This window comes from Strongylocentrotus purpuratus, unplaced genomic scaffold (genome assembly GCF_000002235.5).
Source record: "Strongylocentrotus purpuratus isolate Spur 01 unplaced genomic scaffold, Spur_5.0 spur5_scaffold_1, whole genome shotgun sequence".
Lineage (NCBI taxonomy): Eukaryota > Metazoa > Echinodermata > Echinoidea > Camarodonta > Strongylocentrotidae > Strongylocentrotus > Strongylocentrotus purpuratus.
The window spans coordinates 22821432-22842906 of NW_022145594.1; the positions used below are offsets into that span (position 1 = coordinate 22821432).

General features: G+C 36.0%; 2 protein-coding genes and 1 long non-coding RNA gene across 3 annotated transcripts in view; 1 reads left to right on the top strand and 2 right to left on the bottom strand.

Moving 5' to 3' along the window:
* Nucleotides 1–322: 322 nt before the first annotated feature.
* LOC115920980 (AAC-rich mRNA clone AAC4 protein-like) lies at nucleotides 323–3669 on the bottom strand. Its single transcript, XM_030977824.1, has 3 exons — nucleotides 3104–3669; nucleotides 2147–2352; nucleotides 323–1440 (listed from the first exon to the last, which is right to left on the bottom strand). The coding sequence occupies exons 1-3, from the start codon at nucleotides 3445–3447 to the stop codon at nucleotides 1244–1246; spliced, it is 747 nt and encodes a 248-aa protein (XP_030833684.1). The 5' UTR covers nucleotides 3448–3669; the 3' UTR covers nucleotides 323–1243.
* Nucleotides 3670–8086: 4417 nt separating this feature from the next.
* LOC115920982 lies at nucleotides 8087–15624 on the top strand. Its single transcript, XR_004062644.1, has 3 exons — nucleotides 8087–8734; nucleotides 11660–11791; nucleotides 13256–15624. It is a non-coding gene; the product is annotated as an uncharacterized LOC115920982 (long non-coding RNA).
* A 1401-nt stretch (nucleotides 15625–17025) lies between these two features.
* LOC115918118 (V-type proton ATPase catalytic subunit A-like) overlaps nucleotides 17026–21475 on the bottom strand; it is a 28490-nt gene continuing 24040 nt past the window's right edge. The window contains exon 14 of the mRNA XM_030977825.1: nucleotides 17026–20464. Within this exon, the coding sequence (XP_030833685.1) occupies nucleotides 20372–20464 (93 nt within the window). The 3' untranslated portion in view covers nucleotides 17026–20371. The remainder of the gene's footprint in view (nucleotides 20465–21475) is intronic.

The following is a 21475-nucleotide window of genomic DNA, read 5'->3' on the forward strand; positions in this document are numbered from 1 at the left end:
AACAGTTTGAAATACAAAATTATAAACTATATACCAGGAGATAATTTTGGCATAGCATACTATTAATAAAAGTACTGGTACTTAAATTTCAGTCTTTACAATATCATGCAATAAACAAATGGTTTACTGTAATGATTAAAGTTGAACACTCTCTCAAGCCCTCTGTCTCCCCCCCCCCCCTTTTCCCCTCTCTCTCTCTCTCTCTCTCTCTCTCTCTCTCTCTCTCTCCATCTCTCTTTCCCCCCCCCCCTTCCTTTACCCTTTTAACTCTCCTAATTTGGGACTTATGGGCAAAAGCAAAAACTCATAAGGTTAATTTAAAAACATATATAATCACATTAGAAATTACAAATATTCCACAAATTTAGACCATTGATGACCTTCTATACAAATAGGCCATGCATTATGGTTCAAGGCATGGCCACACAGAGGATTTTTGTTATGTTTGAGATAGGGGCAAAATGCAATGAATTATTGATAATTTATTGCATTTTCTTTTCTTTCTTTTTTATTTGTGGGGGCTGCCTACAATGCTAGTCCCTGCTGCTATTAAAAGAATATTTCATATTCGCACTGATCAGATTCGCATACAATTGTGAAGAAAAAATTTCACCACATGTTATTTTTCATACCATAGCATGCATGTGTGCTTCAGTCACATGGTAAAAAGTTCAACCTCTTTAAAAAAAATTGCATAAAGTTACAGAACATTAAAGCATGAAGAGTTACCAATTTTTAAAAGCTTTCAGCTTTCTTAGAAATTTGCATAGGATTTTTACAAAACAATACTACGGTAGGTAAAACAATATCAAAATGGATATAAAACATGAAAGCTCTAGCAATATTTCAAAAGAATATTAATTATCACTATCACATAACATGGTAGTGTCAGAATGTAATAGAAACTTAATTTTCAAGAGAAACATGTATTTCAAAAGATCGGTGTAAGAGTAGATCAAAACTAGAGAGATTTCCAGGAAATTTGCATAGGATTTTTACAAAACAATACTAGGTAAAAAAATATCAAAATGGATATAAAACATGAAAGCTCTAATATTTCAAAAAAATATTAATTATCACAATCACATAACATGTAACATACTAGTGTCAGAATATATACACAAATCAACATGTTATAGGAACTTAATTTTCAAGAGATATTTCAACAAATCGGTGTAAGAGCAGATCAAAACTAGAGAGATTTCCAGGAAAATGATATTCTATCGACAGATTCTAGCTTGGGTCATCTTGAGTTCTGAAACAAGGAATGCTGGGGAGTGGTTACTATGGTTACCAATACAACAGTATTGATTCTCAACTGAGGTGAAAGGTCACGGTAAACAGAGGTCAAGACATCAGCGACCTTGGAGGAGGTCGCCCAAATGTGGAGGATCTGTTTGGACCACTTATCCAATGCATTCTGGGTAGCGTTCACAATACCTGAGAACAAGAAAATGAAGTAGAAGTATAAAGATGGTGTCCGTATTACCATGCATATTCAACTATTAAACATGCATCATGCATGTAGATGTATTCAATTTCATATAGAATTGAATCGTTGTGAAGAATTAACCATAATGTCGCAATCTCCACAAAAATTATCTGGGAGTCTGGGACAACATCCAGTATGTAACAAAATCTGCATGATTAGGCAGCGGAAATTTGAATTTCCTTGGTCACGCAATATATCAACCAGGGACACATTCACAATGCAATTTCTTTTTATATCATATAGTTTTACTGATGTAAAAACCTTTGCAACTGCTTTCACGAAGTGCAAAAATCACTAATTGATGACTGTCAGGTGGGGGGGGGGGGGGGAGGGGTGCTGAGCAAATCTACCATATATTACAAAACACAACGATAACTGTCCCCCCCCCCCCCTCCCCTCAGCCAAAATTGATTAAAACCCATTCCTTCTTTGATTTTCATAGACAAGGTGCTGATAAATGTGGGAGGGGGCGGCGGGAGGGGTTTGCCGGCAAAATTGGAGACAATATGTGCCTCACCCCTTACCCAAAGAATCACTGGGGATCGATGTGATATTTTATGTACATATTTTTTCTGAGTATACATTATCATTATAAAATGAGCTTTAATACTAAAAGACATTCTCATTTCCCATACATGGACGACCTCAACTCACCCCTCAACTTCTTGCCCAACAACTTCTCTGCATCCTCCTTCTCAAACTCTCCCTTGTACTTCATCGCCCTGGTAACAGACACGCCCAAACTGACCCCAAACATCTCACAGGTGTAGTCTACGATGGAGCCCCCGTACGGGAAGTATTTGACCTCCATCTCCGTCTTCAACAACTTGGCTCCAAAGCAGCGATGGAGCAACTCCAAGCTGTGGAGGCATAATTAGGGTACTAGTGATATACTGATCTTAACTCTTTTGCAATATTTTTTTTTTACACATTTAGGTGGTTTTTGGCTCAATAACTTTCGATTCAGAGCCCTAAAGATAAAGCCAGATACACAAGCAGATGGGACAACAATTGCTGCACACACGGCTTTTTTGTTTTATTTATATATAAAATGCAATAATTGCATTTGATGCTAGGAATTTTAAATACAATGCAACTGCCCCATGTGAAGCAGGTAACAGTTTTGTGACACAAATATGTTGAAGTTAAAAAAGAAACATATAAAAAAGAAAATAAACATATATAACCATGTGTGGTTACACATGCATGTTATAAATCAGGTGATATAGACATCAAGAATAAAGTACATGTAATCATATCACAGATAACACACTCTTCTCTAGCTCCTTTGCCAACAAATCTATGCAAACAAATAGTTTGCAGGCCTTAAATTTCAATATTTTTAGGGCAATTAAGGTCACTTTCTGTAGGGCACATTCCTATATTACAGCACAAATAGGAAGAATTGGAAAGGGCACAAAAATCTCCAAGGCCAATGAGAGGGGCATCCACGGCCATGGCCTTGGTGGCCTTGGATTAATCTAAGCCCTGAGTTAGAAATACCTCACAATAGTGATTAATCAATTTTACAGCGAACAAATCATCAGCAGATGTGAGATGAGCACAAAAACAGGATTTTTAAAAAGTGATTAAAGTATTATTGATTCTTACCTCAAGACTTCAGACTCGACTGAATCTCCACCTGCATTGGGGCACTCCTTCATTCTCGCTGCCATGCCTGACAAAGTCATCTCATGATATCGCTTGAAAGGATCGAACCTGCACTGCACAAAACCGTCTTCAAAGTCGGCTTGTTGGAGAGATCTCTCGAACTGGAAGGCCGCCTGCAACTTGGTAGCGAAATTCTCTCCGAGATAAATATTACAAGGTGTCTGTTGCACCTTAATTTGTCCTTCTTGGTTCTTATTTTGGGTATGGAACCGAGATTTGCTGTGCCTGGTTCGATGCCTAGGCCTAGCCTTCGCTTGGCCAGCAGCGAAGGGCACGCGACCCATCCTGCCCGGAGTTCGGGGGACGCTGCGGGTAGTACCCGTTAAAATTACTCCGTGAACTCCGTTTTTTCTGCCGGCGCATCATGGAGGCGTTGTGGTTCATGTTTATGTTTTGTATAGAGTTCGTCATTTTCTCGCCTTCTGTGTTCTGTCTGTAGGAGTTGATCTGCTTCATTACGATTCCATTTCTCAGCAAATCTAACGTCGTTTTGTTTTGCAAGTTACATTTTCGCGAACTGATGTTGCAACGCGAAGATCGTTGTTTATATACACCAGCTGATGCAATACGTTTGTAATCGCACCGAATACGTCATTCCGTCGTGCACTAAAAATAGACGTAAAGCTGATGCAAGAGGGAATGACATCATTTTTGACCAATCACAATCGCCGTTGCCTGATAACGTCAGAGGGACTTTCCCTTTTCGTATATTCGTTTGTGTTCCGTTCAGACCTGCCATCGACAATCGCTGGCCCAACGATTTTCAATGTTTCTTCGACGATGTCTGTATAATATTACTAATGTTTATATCTTCAATATAGTGTTTTCGTAGTTATCTTATCTTTATTAACCTGACAAATATGTTCATGATATGAAATCATCAATCAAAATATTAGAAAAAATCGTTAAAGTATTGATGTCTTTGATATTTAATCCCAAAAATTATGTTTTATCATGAGCATGAAAATTGAGAATTATAATTTTGTTCAACGTTATGTTTACCATGTTAAAGTTGAAAAATGTCTTCTCTTTTGCATAAATTATGATATATGAGAAAGGAATGGGTATTTAAGAGAAAAGAATGATCAATCAGGACTAAAAATAGTAAATGTTGATAAAAGCAATAATGTGCGAAAAAATCATTTCGAGCCATATCCGTTTACTAAAAACAGGCAAGTTATGAATGTTTGAAGTTGTTGACAGTTAAACACAAATTAACAATACTATGATGTATCTTGCGAGCTCCTCTCCAATTTGTTCTGTACCGCGAGAAAATTTCATAAACTTAGATTTTCTTAGTTGATGATGGAATAGATTTTTTTTCATACACGGGTTGTATAAAGACGTATTTGCAATGATTATACGTACACTGTAGGATGGATGTAGGATTGAATGAAAGAAAAATATAGATTGTTGAAGTTTTGTAGTAGGCCTACAGCTAGGGAAAATAGGAGGTGAGCTCGCAAAATACGTCACAGGTCAGTGAACCGATTCAAATGATTTGGTGATTTGGTAATGAAGAAAAACTCTGTTTTGCCAGAATTCAGCTTTAGGACAACCTAGCATTAAAATAAAAATCATTATAGTTATCAATTTGAAAAAACGCTGTGTGATTTTTCACCTAAAGTGTGTCGAGCAATGTATAAAGAAAAAGATAACAGTCAGAATTATGTTTCCCCTGACATGTATAAAGAGCCTCACCCCGATCTGTGCCCCGATGGACTACCTTCGGTTTTCCAAATGTCACCGAATGTCTCCGAATGTCCCACAATGTCAAAAGCGTGATATTTTGTTATCACCGAATGCGATTTCATTTTCTATACTGGTGGAGCCACGTCCTCACCATAGAACTTTTGCCGAGAACATGTCTGCCATAATATTCCAAAAGTATTAACAAAACATACTTTTTTGGTCACAATCATTGTGACGTCGTAAGTTCAGATTCATTCATTCATTATTATTCATTTTATCATTTTGTAATAATACCTCTATGGTGTACCTGGGGCCTGTTTTAGAAAACTTGTTATCTATAAAAACTGCTAAATTTCTATGATAAATTTGCTTTCAGCCAATCAGATGCCATGATTTCAGCAGCTTATAACAGTAGCTTGTAACTTGTTATTGATATCAAGTTTTATGTAACAGGGCCCTGATCCCCATACCGTGCTGTTCCACGGTGGATTACCTTCTGTTTCGGTTTTAAGAAAAAAAATTCCCCTTCTCAACTCAAGTTATCCAATTTTCATCAGGAAGATGCCTACATTGTTTTTATAAAGACAGTGATTTTGTTTTATCTTGTTCAAGTTTTAGTCTAATTAGTGTTGCATATGCAGATGATTTGATTTCATTCGATGTAATCTGATTCAATTTGATATATGATTGATTTCATCATCCGTAATTCGTGTACACCATAATGTATACTTAAATTGGTTAGTTGCTGGCATGCTACAAGTTGTGCAAAATACCTCAGGATGTTATCATACTTTACTGAAATAGTAATACATTTTGATACTTCCTGATTCTTGACAAGAAATACTTTAAAGCCCCACCGCACTAGTTTGGCCAGGAGGGATTAGACCTCCCTGCATGGTCTCTGACATGTGGCTATCTCATCAAATAAGCTCTCAATTTACATAAGAAAAAGAGGATCATTGCATGGAGACCAATGGACCAATGGTCGCCAATGGAGGGCGCAAGTAGCTATAAGTAGTGCAATGGGGCTTCAAAAAGTATTTCAGAGGTGGGAACTCTTTGATGTTTTGTTGTTTTGTCACACTTTATAACCTATACTTTTAGATATTGTGTTGTTTTGTCACAATTTATAACCATAGCAAATTCAAATACTCTGATTTTATTTCTCTTGCTCAGCTTTGGAGGTATTCTTGTTCGTTTCCTATGGTTTTCATTATCATCCTGAATGTGTTTTTTTTTTAATTTATTCGTTTTATTTAGACAGGGTAACTCTCTCGGTATGAATACTGTTTTCTGAGAGGCCCTGTACACACAAAAATGATTACAAATACATGAAATAACAAACAGTGTTAAAAGACGTATACGTGATTTTATATATATATATATATCAGGTTTATGAATGTGTGTCATTTATGCTTTTATAATGACGTTCTTCCGCCGGATAGTGTATGTAATTTTTCAGATATATCCTCGAAAACTATAAACAATAATAAGAAATTGAGATAAATATTTACAATACTTATCCAGGCACTGTGGGTTTTTTTTTAGCATTCTTTATTGCTTTCATTCAGTACAAAATATCAACAAAAATTATACACCTTCATTGATTTACGTAACATACCAACATGTAAAGAAAATTGTACATCCCTCAGAAATGCATAATCTAGTTTAATACACGGTACATAATGTCTTCAAATTAATTATACTGAATGATTATTATAGATCAGAAGCCTTACGCACAGACTGACAGACACACCACACACGCTCACATACTCGGACACACATACAATATTACTCCGTCCTCCCCCTTCATTCCCATAGCTGCTTCCCAAACTCTACAACTCCCCCCCCCCCTCCCTTCCCGAGTACAGTCAAATCTAGACAGTTGTTGGAAATCCAGTCTCTTCCTTTCCTTTATGACCAAATTATATATAAAAAATGGAGTCTGAGAAAGAAATATCTGTCTCTTCCTTTTCCTTATGACCAAATTATATATAAAAAATTGAGTCTGAGAAAGAAATATTTGCCTCGCCGTCCTCGTCGATACCGAAAAGATATCGAACCTTACTTAGATGAGGAACTACAATTTCAGAGATAGTAAAGTGTCGTTTTCCTAGCTCGTTTCGCTCGCTCGCAAAATTTAGAAACGGGACAGTGTAAGGCAGTGAGGTCCATTAATATCCCTATGACCCTATTATGATAATATGACAATACTTGGGCACCTCCCTGTCCGTATATTATTCATTGCACTATTATATCGGGATGAAATTTATACCACAAGGCAAAAAAAAAAAAAAATTCCCTCGTTCGCTACACTCGACGCAGAATTGATAAATCAAGATAATTCCTGGCAACGACATATAATTTTACATTTTACCTAATGTATATTAATGACTAAACATTTGTTTGCCAGAATGAAAGTGGCATTTCTTTCTTTCGCTCGCTCGCAATATTTAGGATCCGGATATAGAAGTAGTAGTAGTAGTAGTAGCAAAAGTATTTATTTTTCGTTGTATTAGAAAGAAATATATATAAACAATATACATTTTTGGGATTGGTCATATTCATAACAAAAATAAGAAACAGAAACTAACAAAGACATGTACATTTAATATAATAATAATAATTTATGAAAAAAGAGAGAGAAAAAGAGAGGCAGCAAGAGAGAGAGAGAGAGAAAGAGAGAGAGACGGAGAGAGGGAGAGACAGAGAGAGAGAGAGACAGACAGAAAGAGAGAGATAGAAAGATAGACAGAGAGAGAGATAGACAGAGAGAGAAAAAAGAGAGAGAAAGATAGAAAGAGAGAGGAAAAAAAGAGAGAGGGGGAGAGATAGAGAGAGACAGAGAGAGAGAGAGAGCAAAAAAGAGAGAGGGGAGAGAGAGAGAGAGAGAGAACATCACCCAATTTTGGAAGATGAAATATTTTCCTACTCCATGGGGTGAATAAAACGCTAAAAAAATAACCTTTTCAAACTTCTCAAGCACCTCATGTGCTTAACCCCTCCCATGGGGAAACAGCTGCCTACGCCCCTCAATAGGACTACAAACTATTGTCCCCTAGAATACGCCGTGCGTGACTCAGTCAATGGATTATGTCGGCGTTTTGTGTTTTTCGAGAAGAGATACAGCATTTTTTTATGCAAGAGTCGTTCCGAATGCAGGCAGACTGGATCGAGCAAAGTCCATTCCAACAGCACACATTTTGGACCCCCAATAGACGCCAATACTAATGCGCTCGATGATTTATTGTGTACTCTGATAAGGGAGGACTAGCTATCCACCGGGTCTGTTGCACTGGTGTGTTCTTAACAACAAAGGGCGGGGTAAACTTGTACTCGATCTGCCAGTGAAGCTGTACCATTCTCTCATTGGTGTTTAATCGGCTTATAACACTGCGTCGCCGTCCAAACAGGAAACGCTGTGTACATCAAAGCACACATTAATTAAAAGCCAAGGCAATAAGGCATACCAGACGAGTCCAGGAACAGGCCTAGCTAGTCCAGAAGATCGGTGCTTAAACTTTGGATACATTATAAACCATAGGGAAATATATCAACGAATATATATCTGCTACTCGACAGATCGCGCAACAGGGACCGCGAACCGATTTTTCTTGGAACGTAATATCAAAGCGGGCGGACAACCAGCACAGCTGTTGTGGAATTATATCACTGCCCTGTACAAACACATGATATAGATTCGGATTGGATCTATATATTGGATTGGATATTGGAGCTATTATATCTTTCATTTTTAAAAGCTCTTTGATATTTCGAAATGGCTTCTTCGTCAACTCAAATGGCGCTTCACAAGAACATTGATCAGCTTCAGAGGGAACTCAATGTGGAGCGGGTTAAAGTCTCACAGTGCACAGCTGAGTAAGTATATTCTGATTGGTGATATACACTGTAGACACTGGGAACATACTCATTATATTGGAGTAACTTTGGACTTTATATAATACAGAGAAGAATAGTTATGGCTGATATAGACATGTATATTCATTGTAATGGTATAACTTCGGACTTATTATGATACAGAGAAGAATCGTTATGGCTGATATGGACATGTACTCAATATATTGGTATAACTTTGGACTTTATAAATTATGCTAGAGAGAAGAAAAGTTATGGCTGATATATTATATGTGAAATATACTCAATATATTGGAATAACTTCGGACTTCATAAATTATGTTACAGAGAAGAATCGTTATGGCTGATAAAGACATGTGATATATACTGTACTGATGTAGTGAAAATTATCAAAAATAAAGTAATGATAAAATATGCTCCATTCATATGACTTATTTAGTCTTTATTCATTCTGCAATACAAGGATTTAAGTATTTCGTACAGCAAAATACAAGGTACAACTGGTACATTGTATGAATTCATACAAAATAAGTAGAATAAAAGTTAACATCATTTCTATGTCTTAATAATGTCAATATTATGTTTGTTTATTTAAAATAGTGAGCTATATTTGGAATACCATTATACATTATTTTATCCTCTCATCGAGGGATTAAGTGCATAATGTAAGCTCTACTTTGCAGACCCACCAATCGACAATGCTCGACACAGCCTTGAAAATAAGTTTGTTTAAAAACACGTAAAATGTGAAACTTGTATGAGCCTTTAAGAGGAGCATGTAAGGAGAACACTTAATAATTATTTATCACTGTTGTAAAATGCTTTGTTGCAGCATGTCGATGTAGTTTGTGTTTACAGAAAGAATAAAGCAAATTCATTTTACATGTGTTGATGTAGGCCTACTCTCTGTATATAATTACAAACCCTATTGGCAGGTCTCCTTTTTCCTATAAAAATAGATTTAGTTATCACAACAATTACAAAAATAGACGGTTATAAAGCGCATAGACTAGTTGTTGAGTGAGACGAAACACTTCCTTGTAGAAATAAAAAGAGACTCATAATCACTCTGGTTAATCTAAATAAAAGCATCACCATTGATTTTGTGTAGATATTCCTCGATCAAAAGGCAACCAGCTTCGCTTTGAGAATGTTTTTGACCAAAAATCAATTTTCTACATAGGGCCCACTATAACAGCCCGGATGTAGACTCTCAGGCCCGAATTCATAAAGCAAGGTTTGAGCTCAGACCAAGGTTTGAGCTCAAACCTCCTTTTGTTTCGCCAAACCTCCTTTTGTTCTTTACAAACCAGGTTTGTAAAAAAGGCGTAAAACGCGTCATATGACGTACGAAAACCAAGGTTTGTCGACAAACCTCCTTCGTGAATTCGGGCCTTAGAGGGTATTATTTTTATCTTAATTGGACATTGAATTAGTACCTTTAAAATTGCTTTATGTGTTTCTTGCAAACAACAAACTTTTATGTGGATATCAAAATAATGAGGAAATTTAAAGAAAAACATGAACCTAGTTTTATTGATAATAGTACGTAAGCGCAGAAAGTGGGATATTAACTCGAAAAGAATGGGTAGAGAAGCAGATTGATGGACCATATACATCAAACACATGGATCATTATTAATTTCCTAGTCATTCGATTTTGAGACGGGGAGAAAAACACAGCAACACCTAATGGGAAAAGAAGATTATGATCTTTAATCTCTGCAGGGATGATATTTCAGAGCGGAAGGGCCTGGGTTAAAATATGTGTTAAGTTGCATGCATAGTCAGGAAATCTCCGTATTATAATCATATTCCCCGCTATGAAACACCGACGGAAAAGACCGGTTTACTGACATATATTATATTCAAATTGTATGCATACATTTTTTAAAGAGGTTGTTCTTGATCACCTGAAAGCTTGCCAGAGGCTTGCCCGACACAGCAACATATAGTAACTATATGCAGACTGGATTCAGAGTATTGTAGTTCATTCACTAATAGCATGTTAATGGTAACTAGTCACTATCATAATAGGTCCCAGGAAAAAATATCCATGAATTCTAATATGTTAGTGAACCGGTCTATCATTAAGGACTTTTAGATTTGCGTGGACTGATACGTGTCATGGCAGTGCGTTAAAAGGACGTCGATCGTAGCAATCCACGTTGTCGTTGTGCAAATCTAAAAGTCCATATATTGTAAGACCGACAACAGACCCCCCCCCCCCCCCGAACGAAATGCTAAACTCAGGTGTATAAAACAAGTAGGTACCAGGAACTTGAACGTTTTAGGCGGGCCTTGATAGTTTGGATAAAGCCAGAGTATATTGGCAGGTGCCTTGCGGATTCCCTTGAATTCATAATGTGCACTGTAAATTTGTAGTCGAACCAATGTAATTCAAACAGTCGTAATGGCCCCCTATCTAAGACTGCCTGAATGTATTTCGTCTCCCTTGAGAAAGAAACTTATGTGCGTTGTAGAACGTGTCTAACAAGCCTACCTGTCGAAAGTGGCCACCTTTTTCGATCCCTTGGGTGACCTTAGTGGACAGCTTTGACCTTGACAATAAATTGCTACCATTCTTATTAATTACATGTAATACGCTATCGATCGGCCGCTTTTGACTCTGTTTAAGGTTGACAATGGCATACAGAAACAAGCAAGGATCGGTTCAACAACTAATTTCTTGTTAAATTTGATATGCATTGATTATAAATTTCATATCAATTCAATGGTCATAATTGTCTAGATCACTATTGTACTAATTACAACGTCCAAGAGGCAAACACAACGCATAAATCGCAAATCGATAGTTGATAAACATCCCTCCGGGTAAGCGCCCCTGTTGGGGTCCCGAAGCAATCATCTTATGCTTTTTTAGACCATGCAATACATTGTTCTTTCCTTCTTTTCATTCAATACACAGCCTTGTTCAATACTGCGAGCAGGAAATGGGGAATGACTTTCTGTTGACAAGAGAGCTGCATGTCGGTCAGCTCAACAACTACAAAGACAAGAAAGGAGGCTGTACATTACTCTAGTTCATTCATTCATTCTGGTAAGATGGCACCCTTGCTTAGTTTTGTAGAGGTGCCGTGGTCAAGTGGTTAAGTCGCCGGACTGTCGATCACAAGGTCAGCGGTTCGAGACTCGCCGCGGCACTAATGTCCTTGGGCAAGACATTGATCTACATTTGCCACACTCAACCCAGGAGATGTAAATGGGAACCTGGCAGGAATTAATTGTTTGGAAAGCTAGAGCGCTGCAATGGCAGCACAGCTAAAGCCGGGGTGAAAATCTCCAAGTTCGGAAGCGCTTAGTGATTGTAATAAGGGCTTTATAAAAATAGAGTATTATTATAATTATTATTATTATTTCATGCAGAGCCATCTATACACAGAGTTTGGCCAACTTGGTTTCACTTGGTCACAACATAGCGTATATTCTTTTGTTTTGTGCTTGCCCAACAAAGCAGTAGTCACCATATTGTGTCCCTTAACTCGAACCGGGTTGGCCAAACTCAGTGTGTAAGGATGGCTCTGATTTCATAATAATTGTAAAAATATTTTTGGCTTGCACCCAGTAGGTAAAGATTGCGTGATCGATCTTATACTGAAAACAAAATGTCAGAAAAATATCTTGGAATTACCAGCGGGATTCGAACCTAGCTGCCATTCACTGCCTGCCGGGCAGCGACTCTACCACCAGGCCATTGCTGGCCCATGGCACAGACACGATGAATTGGAAACAAAAACTTCAGCCCTTCTGACCCATTCTGTTTTTTTTTTATTTTATAATATAGCCAGTGGCGTATCCATGGGCGGGTATGGGGTACGCCCCCACTCCGGCCCTCGCCTGTATCATATACCCAGACCAATATGTGTACATGTTCCGACTTCAGGAAAGGGTTAACCATTACTTACCCCCCCCCCCCCCCGTAATTTGCTATCATGATTAGCTTCGTGCGCCTGTTATGGATGAGCATCCCTACATGTATATATAGACCTATAACCCTCTAATAAATGTGCTGCCCTTGAGCATTATTTCACTCATATCATAGTAGAACGACCTTTTTCAAGAAACAGTTCCATATTTAAATATTTACACCAAAAAACAAAAAAAAAGTGTTGGTACTAAGATGAATACATCTCAGTCAGTAGGCTTACGTGAAAAAAAAAATGTAACCATATCATTTTTGGCACATCTTAACAATTCTTGTTATGGCCCCTGGTTTTTCAAATACACATTTTATATGTTATACAGTAGGCTTGCGGGTGCACCATGTGTGAGAGAGAGAGAGAGAGAGAGAGGATTGAGGAGTCCTGAAAATTATTTTATATGTTGTTATTATTAATTGTGTTGGTCTTAAGAACTTTACCTGAGGTTAGAGTCGATATATACTTGAGATTGATAATGTCATTGTTTCACATCAACAATCTATACGATTGATTTTGCCTTCTTCAAATATCTAGGTCTACTTGTTTTAACTGTATTTTTTATCGTGTGTTTTGTTTTCTTTCAGAATCGCATCTGAACATCCCATCTGCTTTTCCAGACACCAAGCTGACCATGTGTTTAACAGGGTCCTCCTGAAAACCTGAGAAAATACAACTTATTCGCACAGAATCACCCGTTGACCCGATTATATTATATAAAGCAAAGTATTTTACACCTACACCTGTAGATACACTAAGTCTTGACGAATTTTAATTACGTGCGTGTACTTTTAAATGGTTTTAAATGTTGAGTTTCGTCATAAGTGAGATTTTGTTTGTGTGTGTAACCTTTGTTTTAAGTTGGTCTAATTTCATTTGGAGAAAGGTATTTCTATTAATATATGGCTATATGATCTGATATGATCTAATATTTTCATTGTAATATTGAAGTTTGTCGCGTTGACTAACTGACACAACTATAAAATATCAAAGGGTGATTGATCATTGGTTATGTGATTGCAGATTGTAGTTTTCATTCCGCAAGACGTCGAGCTGCGACCTATAAAGACCGACGGCCCAATAACTCATATACAGATTATAGCCCACGAGACCGATATCCCGTTTGACCGACATCCCTCTAGATCGATAATATTGGTGTATTGTGCCATCTTACAATTTTCTGAGGTTACAACAGCCCATTGGGTCTAATGGGAGGTCGGTCAAATGGGATGTCCCAAGAACAGCTCGCTAATTGTTATAGAACCATTTTATGTCTTTCATTATTGTGAGATCTTCCAACAATTTTACTTTTCCTGTGTCTTGCTATACAACTTACAAGGCATATATATAATTCGTTATTAAGAAGGTAGATTTTGTAACGAATTTATGACATTTTTATCAATGAAATGAAATTGTACACTTCCCAGCAGACTTTGCATGTAGTAACATGTGAAAACATTAGATGAGATATTTTTTAAAACGTTTTAAAGTTCGTTTTTTAAATGTTACCAACGTTTTCTTTCATTTTTTGTGAGTGTTCATACAAATCAGTTTTTACTTATTTCCGAAATTGTCTATCTCGTTGTACATTTTGGTGTATTTTGTTTCTTTTAGTTCTTCCACATATACTGCAGTATATAAGTGAACTTGCATTTATCAGTTTCTCGTTCATTATAGAAATAGGTAGAAAACTTCCCTTCCTTTTTTTCTTTTTTTTCCAAATTGCATTTAATTAATCGAGGCATAAAACATAAGCATATTGATTGAATTCATGAGCAAAAGAAGGGTTCAACATAATTAAAAACTGTTTTGTTTTTTAATGAGAGAAAAAGATGACAAAGAGACGGGATAGTATACATGTATGTATTAAACGTCCGTGTTGCATTGAAAGTTCCCTGCAACGATTAAACCTTTCTGTCTCTAAAACTAATCAAAATATCACAAATCGATCACTTTTAAAGAAGCTATTTGATGTTTCAATGGAGTATATAACATCCTCTCATGAACCCAATCATTTGTGATCAGACTGCAAAAGCTTTATAGCCATAATACCATCTGCGAAGGTTTTTTGTTGCTATTAACATTAAATACGACGGCAATTAACCACTAATCTTTTAAGTAATTGTTCTTATTTCAGGTCCCTTTTTCATGAAGCTTATTATCAGTAACAAGTTACAATAATTGTTAAAAGCTACTGAAATCCTCGCATCTGATTGGCTGAGAGCAAATGTGTCATGGTTGTGTGGCAGTTGTTACGGATAACAAGTTTCATGAAACAAGGGCCCATGTCTAAACTGTGAAAATATTCATCTTTACTTTATAATTAAATTCGGGTGTATCCACATACGCGTATGATTATTTTTGTTTATACATAAATAAAACGAACTTGATTAGTGCATTGGTTTTAACCTTATATTGTTTCAAGGAATAACTATCTACCAATTTTCCACACCCTCTCGTGCCTTTTCGTGTCTATACATGTTTTTAAATCTCTTAACATATTATATTTCTTCTTTTTAGTAAGTGATCAACCACTGTTAAAAATAACATTTCATTTTTGTTTGCCCGAAATATGAGGCAGACATAACTATCAAATCGCAGTTTGCAACAATATACTGCTGTACTTTATCATCGATTTAATGTCGCTTTCTAGAATTCGATAAAACATATGTTTCGCATCCCATCACCTGTATTATATTATATCATAACGTGTGACCGACAGTGGATTATATTCAAATGAAGTAGGATGTGTTCTTACAGAATTCTATTTCCAATATCCAGACTCTCATCATGTTTATAACAAACAAATGTGCACCAGAAAGTTGAATTTGACATGATCAAGATGGCGTCTTATCGAGGTGTATCGTTATGATAACAATATGTATACAGCTCAAGTATTCGACCTTTCAATTTTGTTGTAACAACTGTTTCATTAAAATACTAGAAAACTTCTAAATTTGTTGTTCCTGTGTGTGTATGACATTGACTTATTCTAATATAGCATATGGCCTACAGCCTACAGTGTGTATTAATTTCAAATACACACTCTTCTCTCCCTTTCTCTTTCTTTCAGTTAGTTAAGATTTATTTTATTCTTTGTTAAAACTCATGAAACTACAGTTTACCCTGGGATTTTTTATTTTTTTTAGTCTGCACGAGAGAGAAATGAAACTTATGACAGATGAGCGAGAGCGGAGAGAGAGAAAGAGAGAATCTCTCTCTCTCTCTTTCTCTCTCCGCTCTCTCAGAGAGAGGGAGAGAGGGTTACACTGGGAAAGAAATAAAGATTAGAGATATAAAATGATTGAGATATAACGGGAAGATTTTTAAAAGAGATATAATTGACTGAGATGAAGAGAGAGAGAGAGAAGAAAGCAATATAATCAGTTTTTACAGTATGTTCTCCGATAACAAATCATATCTGATTTTATAGCAGCCATTGTCACTTGTGTACACATGCATGTGCTTGAATACTTGCTTTTAATAAACAAATATTGCAAAAATTGTTAAAGCCAAATTACTTTGCATATACCGTGTGAGTCAAAAAAAAGTTTACACCTAGAAAATTGCTAATTATTTTTAAAATCATCTATGTATAGTAAATTATTATACATCTGGTGAAAGAGTGTTTTATCCCAAATTATTTGGTACCATTTTTGTGTGGTATGTGTTCACGCTTGGATGAACAGGTGGCATTGTTTGCGAGAGTGCAAAAATCGACTTGCGCCAAAGTGATGCCTTCAGTATGTATTATGTTGGGATTAGTGGAGTGAGAGAATGGATTGAATGTATCAAATGAAATGCATTGCATATGTTTTTTGCAAAGGGCGAAGTCACACACACGCGCACAAATGTTCGTTGATATTTGATATCTGATATGTGTTGGTTGCATGATAAATTCTGTTAGGGGTGTTATTTGGATCTGCAAAGACCGAATTAATACCCAAATCCCAATTGTTTTATTCAAACATCACAAAGGCAACTTTGGCGCAAGTCGATTTTTGCACACTCACAATAATGCCTCCTCTTCACCCAAGCGTGAACACATACCACACAAAAATGATACTGAATGATTCGGGATAAAACACTCTTTCATAAGATGTATAATAATTTACTGTTCATAGATGGTTTATAAAATAATTAGCAATTTTCTAGGTGTAAACTTTTTTTTGACTCACTCTGTACAGTGCATGTCCAATGTATGTATAACTTATGACTGATTTCTTTGAGAGGATATTAAACTACATAATTTGAAGATCATTTTTGTCCCTAATCATGTACTCTTTTAGTTGTTGGTCTATTTGTGATTCATCAATTGTTAAGCTTTCAATACAACATACAACACAACACAAATCAATTTACATTTGTTAATACATGTATGACCATTTATTTATATACATCTTCTAATATATATTCCATTTCTCTACAATTTTTCCATCCCAAATGCTGACAAATGTTTGATACCCTAGGGTTATTAAAGGATACAATAGAACATTGAATATAATATATAGAAAGGAAGATGTTTCATTGAAAAGATACGACATAGAGCCTAGAATCACGAGAGTTGCAAGTTCATCCACGAAATACAGAGAGTACATCACTAGAATGATAATAAAGCTTCAACATAACAGACATAAGCGACATTTATAAATGAAAAACAAAGAGAAAGAATAAAAAAAGAAATGTCCTCTGAGGATTTTGCATTCATAAAGTAAGCGCTTCATACAAAACAAGAATGATTTTCAACGCAGCTGGGAATCTTGCTACAGAATAAATCTCGTATATCTCTTTCCGTAAAATGGTATGAATACTCCCTAAAATAGTGGAGATGGTGCACATTTGTCTGGGGCTTGAAATCCAGTGACCAGGGGAGATGATAATATGGTTAAGCCCATTGACGTATTCACGTATAGGCCCTACAGATAAACAAAATTTCATCCTTTTGTTTTTTTATAATTCAGGACTTTCCACCCCAATTATTTTTGCCTGATAGCACAAACGTATCTCTATTAAAAACAGATGATAAACCACAAGTCCTATTGCAGATTAGTCTCCTATTAAGGATTCCAGGTGATAAACACCATTCTTCATCAGGTAAACAATGCTATAAATGACAAAATGCTTCTTGTATCAAAACTAGTTCAGATTGGCCCTCGAAGTCGTTATGCAGGGTGCAGTTTGGCATATTACTTGAATGTAGTATTGTAAAAATATTGCAAATAAGGAAATTGAGATGATATTTTGCTGTACAATTTGATCACAAGCTACGATACAAGGTGCAAGAGCCAACGCAACGAGGGCAGCAAGACGTGATTCAATTTACCCAGATCAATTGATTTCAAAGACTCCTCACAACTTGCATGTGGTTATGCTGTCTTCACATAGCCAATTCTCAAAGATTATTCGCCCTGAGTCTTAGTAGCTTTCACTTGGTTTAATCTCTCAATTACAGTATTTTGGTACGTGATTAAAATTCAGTTTAATTGCCGCCCTCACTCAAGTGCTGTGTAATGAAGACACACTGTGTTATTACATAACAAAGCCTGAACAATAGGTTAACGTTACGTGTGCAGTCAGTGTGCATATATTAGCCAGTAGAAGTATATAGTGTCACCACAGTATGGATATACCCTGCACACGTTACACAGGATACCATGTATTTACTACACATGTTTATCACCATCCCGCATTCACTTTATTATACACTGTACTAGCATGTTATGGCCTGCTATAGAAAGATACTAACTAATTAAATTAGGTAGGATCGAAACCATTGGGAGTAACTTTTAGCTTTAAAAAAATATTACAAATGAACTTCCATGAGTCCAATGTATTTCATGTATTCCTACGTTTCAAGGTTAAATTGGAAATACAATATCTTCTTAAAACGAAAGAATTCATATAGAATCAAAGGTAACGTTGTCCAAATGCGAGTGAAGCGTTTCAAGTATTGGGCAGCATTTTCTCTGATGGCACAGAGAGGGTTAAAGAGTTAAAAAATCAAAGAAAATTATAGAAAAAAAGAAGAAAAAAAGGAGGATACACATTATCCACTTAACCTAATATACAGCACAAAACCATTAACATTGAGTATTGCTAAATATTTTCCGCCCTTACCATTTCACAAACATAACTCGCCCTTTGTTTCTAATATAATAAATTTGAAACTCCTATTACAAAAATCACTACATTGTTCAACATTTGAGCACCAAATTACTACTTCCAAGGGTGACAATTATGACTCTTTTGTCATGTCTAGTATTAACTAATAACATTTTTAGAGTGACGACATTTTCAACTTAAAACTTGACATAGTCCAATAATTGCATATTCATTTTATAAACATACGTACTTATACACTAGATGTAAAACTGGCAGAATAAAATGAAACAATTAAAGATGGAGAAGCCTATCGGAAGGGATGTCCAAACATCATTCAAATACATTCTAGAAAATATTAACAGCATTTATCTTGTTTTTATAACTCTCTGACCAACCACCTACCGGTATAACAGAACATGGCATTAAATTCAAAAGGGAAATCGAAATGACTGGCAGGACATAGGTACAGCATTTTATGAGCATTGTCAGGAAAGGAAAAAGGACATTATGTATAGACCGTTAAAGGTGAAGTCCACCCTGATATTGAGTTGGTTTTCATAGACGCCACTACAATATGACTACATCACAGTGACAAACCAGCTCCGGCCAATTTGAAGTGCCCCTACCTATAGCGATTGCAACTTTTAAAAAGGTATAACTTTCTAATTTTTGTCCGGTTAACTTTCACCAGTAATCTTCTCTGAAATGTCTCCTTCCCTCTACAATAGTTTGCTATCACGAATTGGGTTTCCCTTTAACGACCTCTCATTTAACCTCTATGCTACATACACTGTACCTCATACTAGAGGTACATGGGGCATGCTCATATTATACTGACCAATAGTCACACTTTGCCAATAATGTGGTTCACAATATACAGTACTGATTTCAATTATTCAACATTATTATGGAATGTCTGAACACAACTTAAAATTGAAAAACACAAGTACAGAAATAATCTATCACATAATATGATGTTAACTATAGAAATATGTACTACAGGGTCTTAAAGAATATGTTTGCATGATAAATTTCAGTAGAAAGAGAGAAATGTGTTGGTATGTTTACAGAGAAATCAAGCAAAAAGGTTAAGTCTGAAGCAGAAATATTTGTATTGATATTCCCTTTAACTTTTTTTTCATGCAAAATATTATAATTTTCAATTGAGCAATTGCACGCAGGAGCTAGACCATTACATCAAGCATTGCGGAACTACACAATCAGTAGTTAACATGTGAAACAGAGATAAGCAGTCATTTAGAATGTAGATGATATAAAACATGAAATTTAAATTGACATATCTTTGGCTGTTCTGAAAGAGATGGCACAATGCTGCCTCGCATGATATTAACTCTAGAATAAACACAACATGTGGCTACAAAATACTGTTAAATCATAATCCATTCTGTTTCTGTTTCTCTGAAATTGCACAATATGAAACAAAGGTTCATCAAAAATATATGACAGATAAAAAGACAAAAGGACATGGTTATGTGTGTACTAGAGACATTCCACCACCGACATCAAATGCTATGCATGGGACTAGACAATGATTGTTATATGATTGGTTTATATCTATGACTATATATTTGCTATGTTGGCTAGTCTTCTAGGTTCCTGAAGCCTTGCTGCATCTCATCTAATAAGTCGGCAAAGTCTTGCTTGATTTTGGCTTCACCGTCTTTCACAGGATCCTGAAAAGAAAGCAAGGTAATTTCATCAATGATGGAATATCAATTCAATTCAATTCATTTTATTTCCACATTTGAATAAACAAATAATCACAATGACAAGAACACATACATGTACATTGAAAAAGAAAATAACAGGTACCGGTATAAAACAAAAATAAATTCAAATATGCTTGGATTCGTAAAGGCCATAGGCCTATCATCCATGGCAAACCCCATTACAACAAATATATATATACAGTAAATGAAGCCTGTGCTTTTCTGTGGAAATACCATGTACTCATCACGGCCATTCGTCTGTAATTACAATTTTAGGAAACGGCATTTCTATTACTCAAATTGTGATGGGATTTTAGCTTCCTTATTCTCGAGAATCACAATACTGAGAATAGACTTAGCAGAAGTGATTGTACTCTTATTGTTGAGATGGGGGTGGGGGTAATTATCTATAGGTAATTGGCTGTGGTGGCCCCAACAAAGGCTCAAGGGCAGTCTTATCAAGTGAACCAATTGTTGCTAATGCTTCTTTTATTTTATACTCCTAATTTAAGTTGCATGGATGAAATTCTCTCACAACCCTGATATTTTGCAGATACTGAAGAAGTTTCTTTAACGTTTCATTAGCATTTCCGGTTGGGTCACAAAACTAGCTGGTTTTAATAATACTCCACTTCTCAAATCCCAAGGGCTTTGTCAAAACCTTTTGTCTTCCTCTAAATCAAATTTGGACAACTATATTCAAAATGAGAGGATGGCTTGGTTTGGTTTGGTTATATTTACGATCATAAAATATGAAATACAAACATTATATTCACATAAGAAACAGAACTCGCAAATATTTTACATGGACTATTCTACAAAAATAAAATATTAAAATTATGATGAAGATCGAGGGATTACCCGCTTGAGATCAACAAAGTTGATCCGTTCTTCCTCGAGGTCCAAAAATAACTGTTTTTCATAACACTACAGTCTATTGGGGAGAACGAGTATGGTAAAACCGGTCACTCAAAG

Excerpts from the sequence above, each read along its gene's own strand:
- LOC115920980 (XM_030977824.1), bottom strand. The coding sequence starts at position 3,447 with ATGGGTCGCGTGCCCTTCGCTGCTGGCCAAGCGAAGGCTAGGCCTAGG. Across the intron at positions 2,353-3,103 it reads GTCGAGTCTGAAGTCTTGAG|CTTGGAGTTGCTCCATCGCT; the intron begins GTAAGAATCAAT and ends ATGCCTCCACAG. Across the intron at positions 1,441-2,146 it reads GTTGGGCAAGAAGTTGAGGG|GTATTGTGAACGCTACCCAG; the intron begins GTGAGTTGAGGT and ends TCTTGTTCTCAG.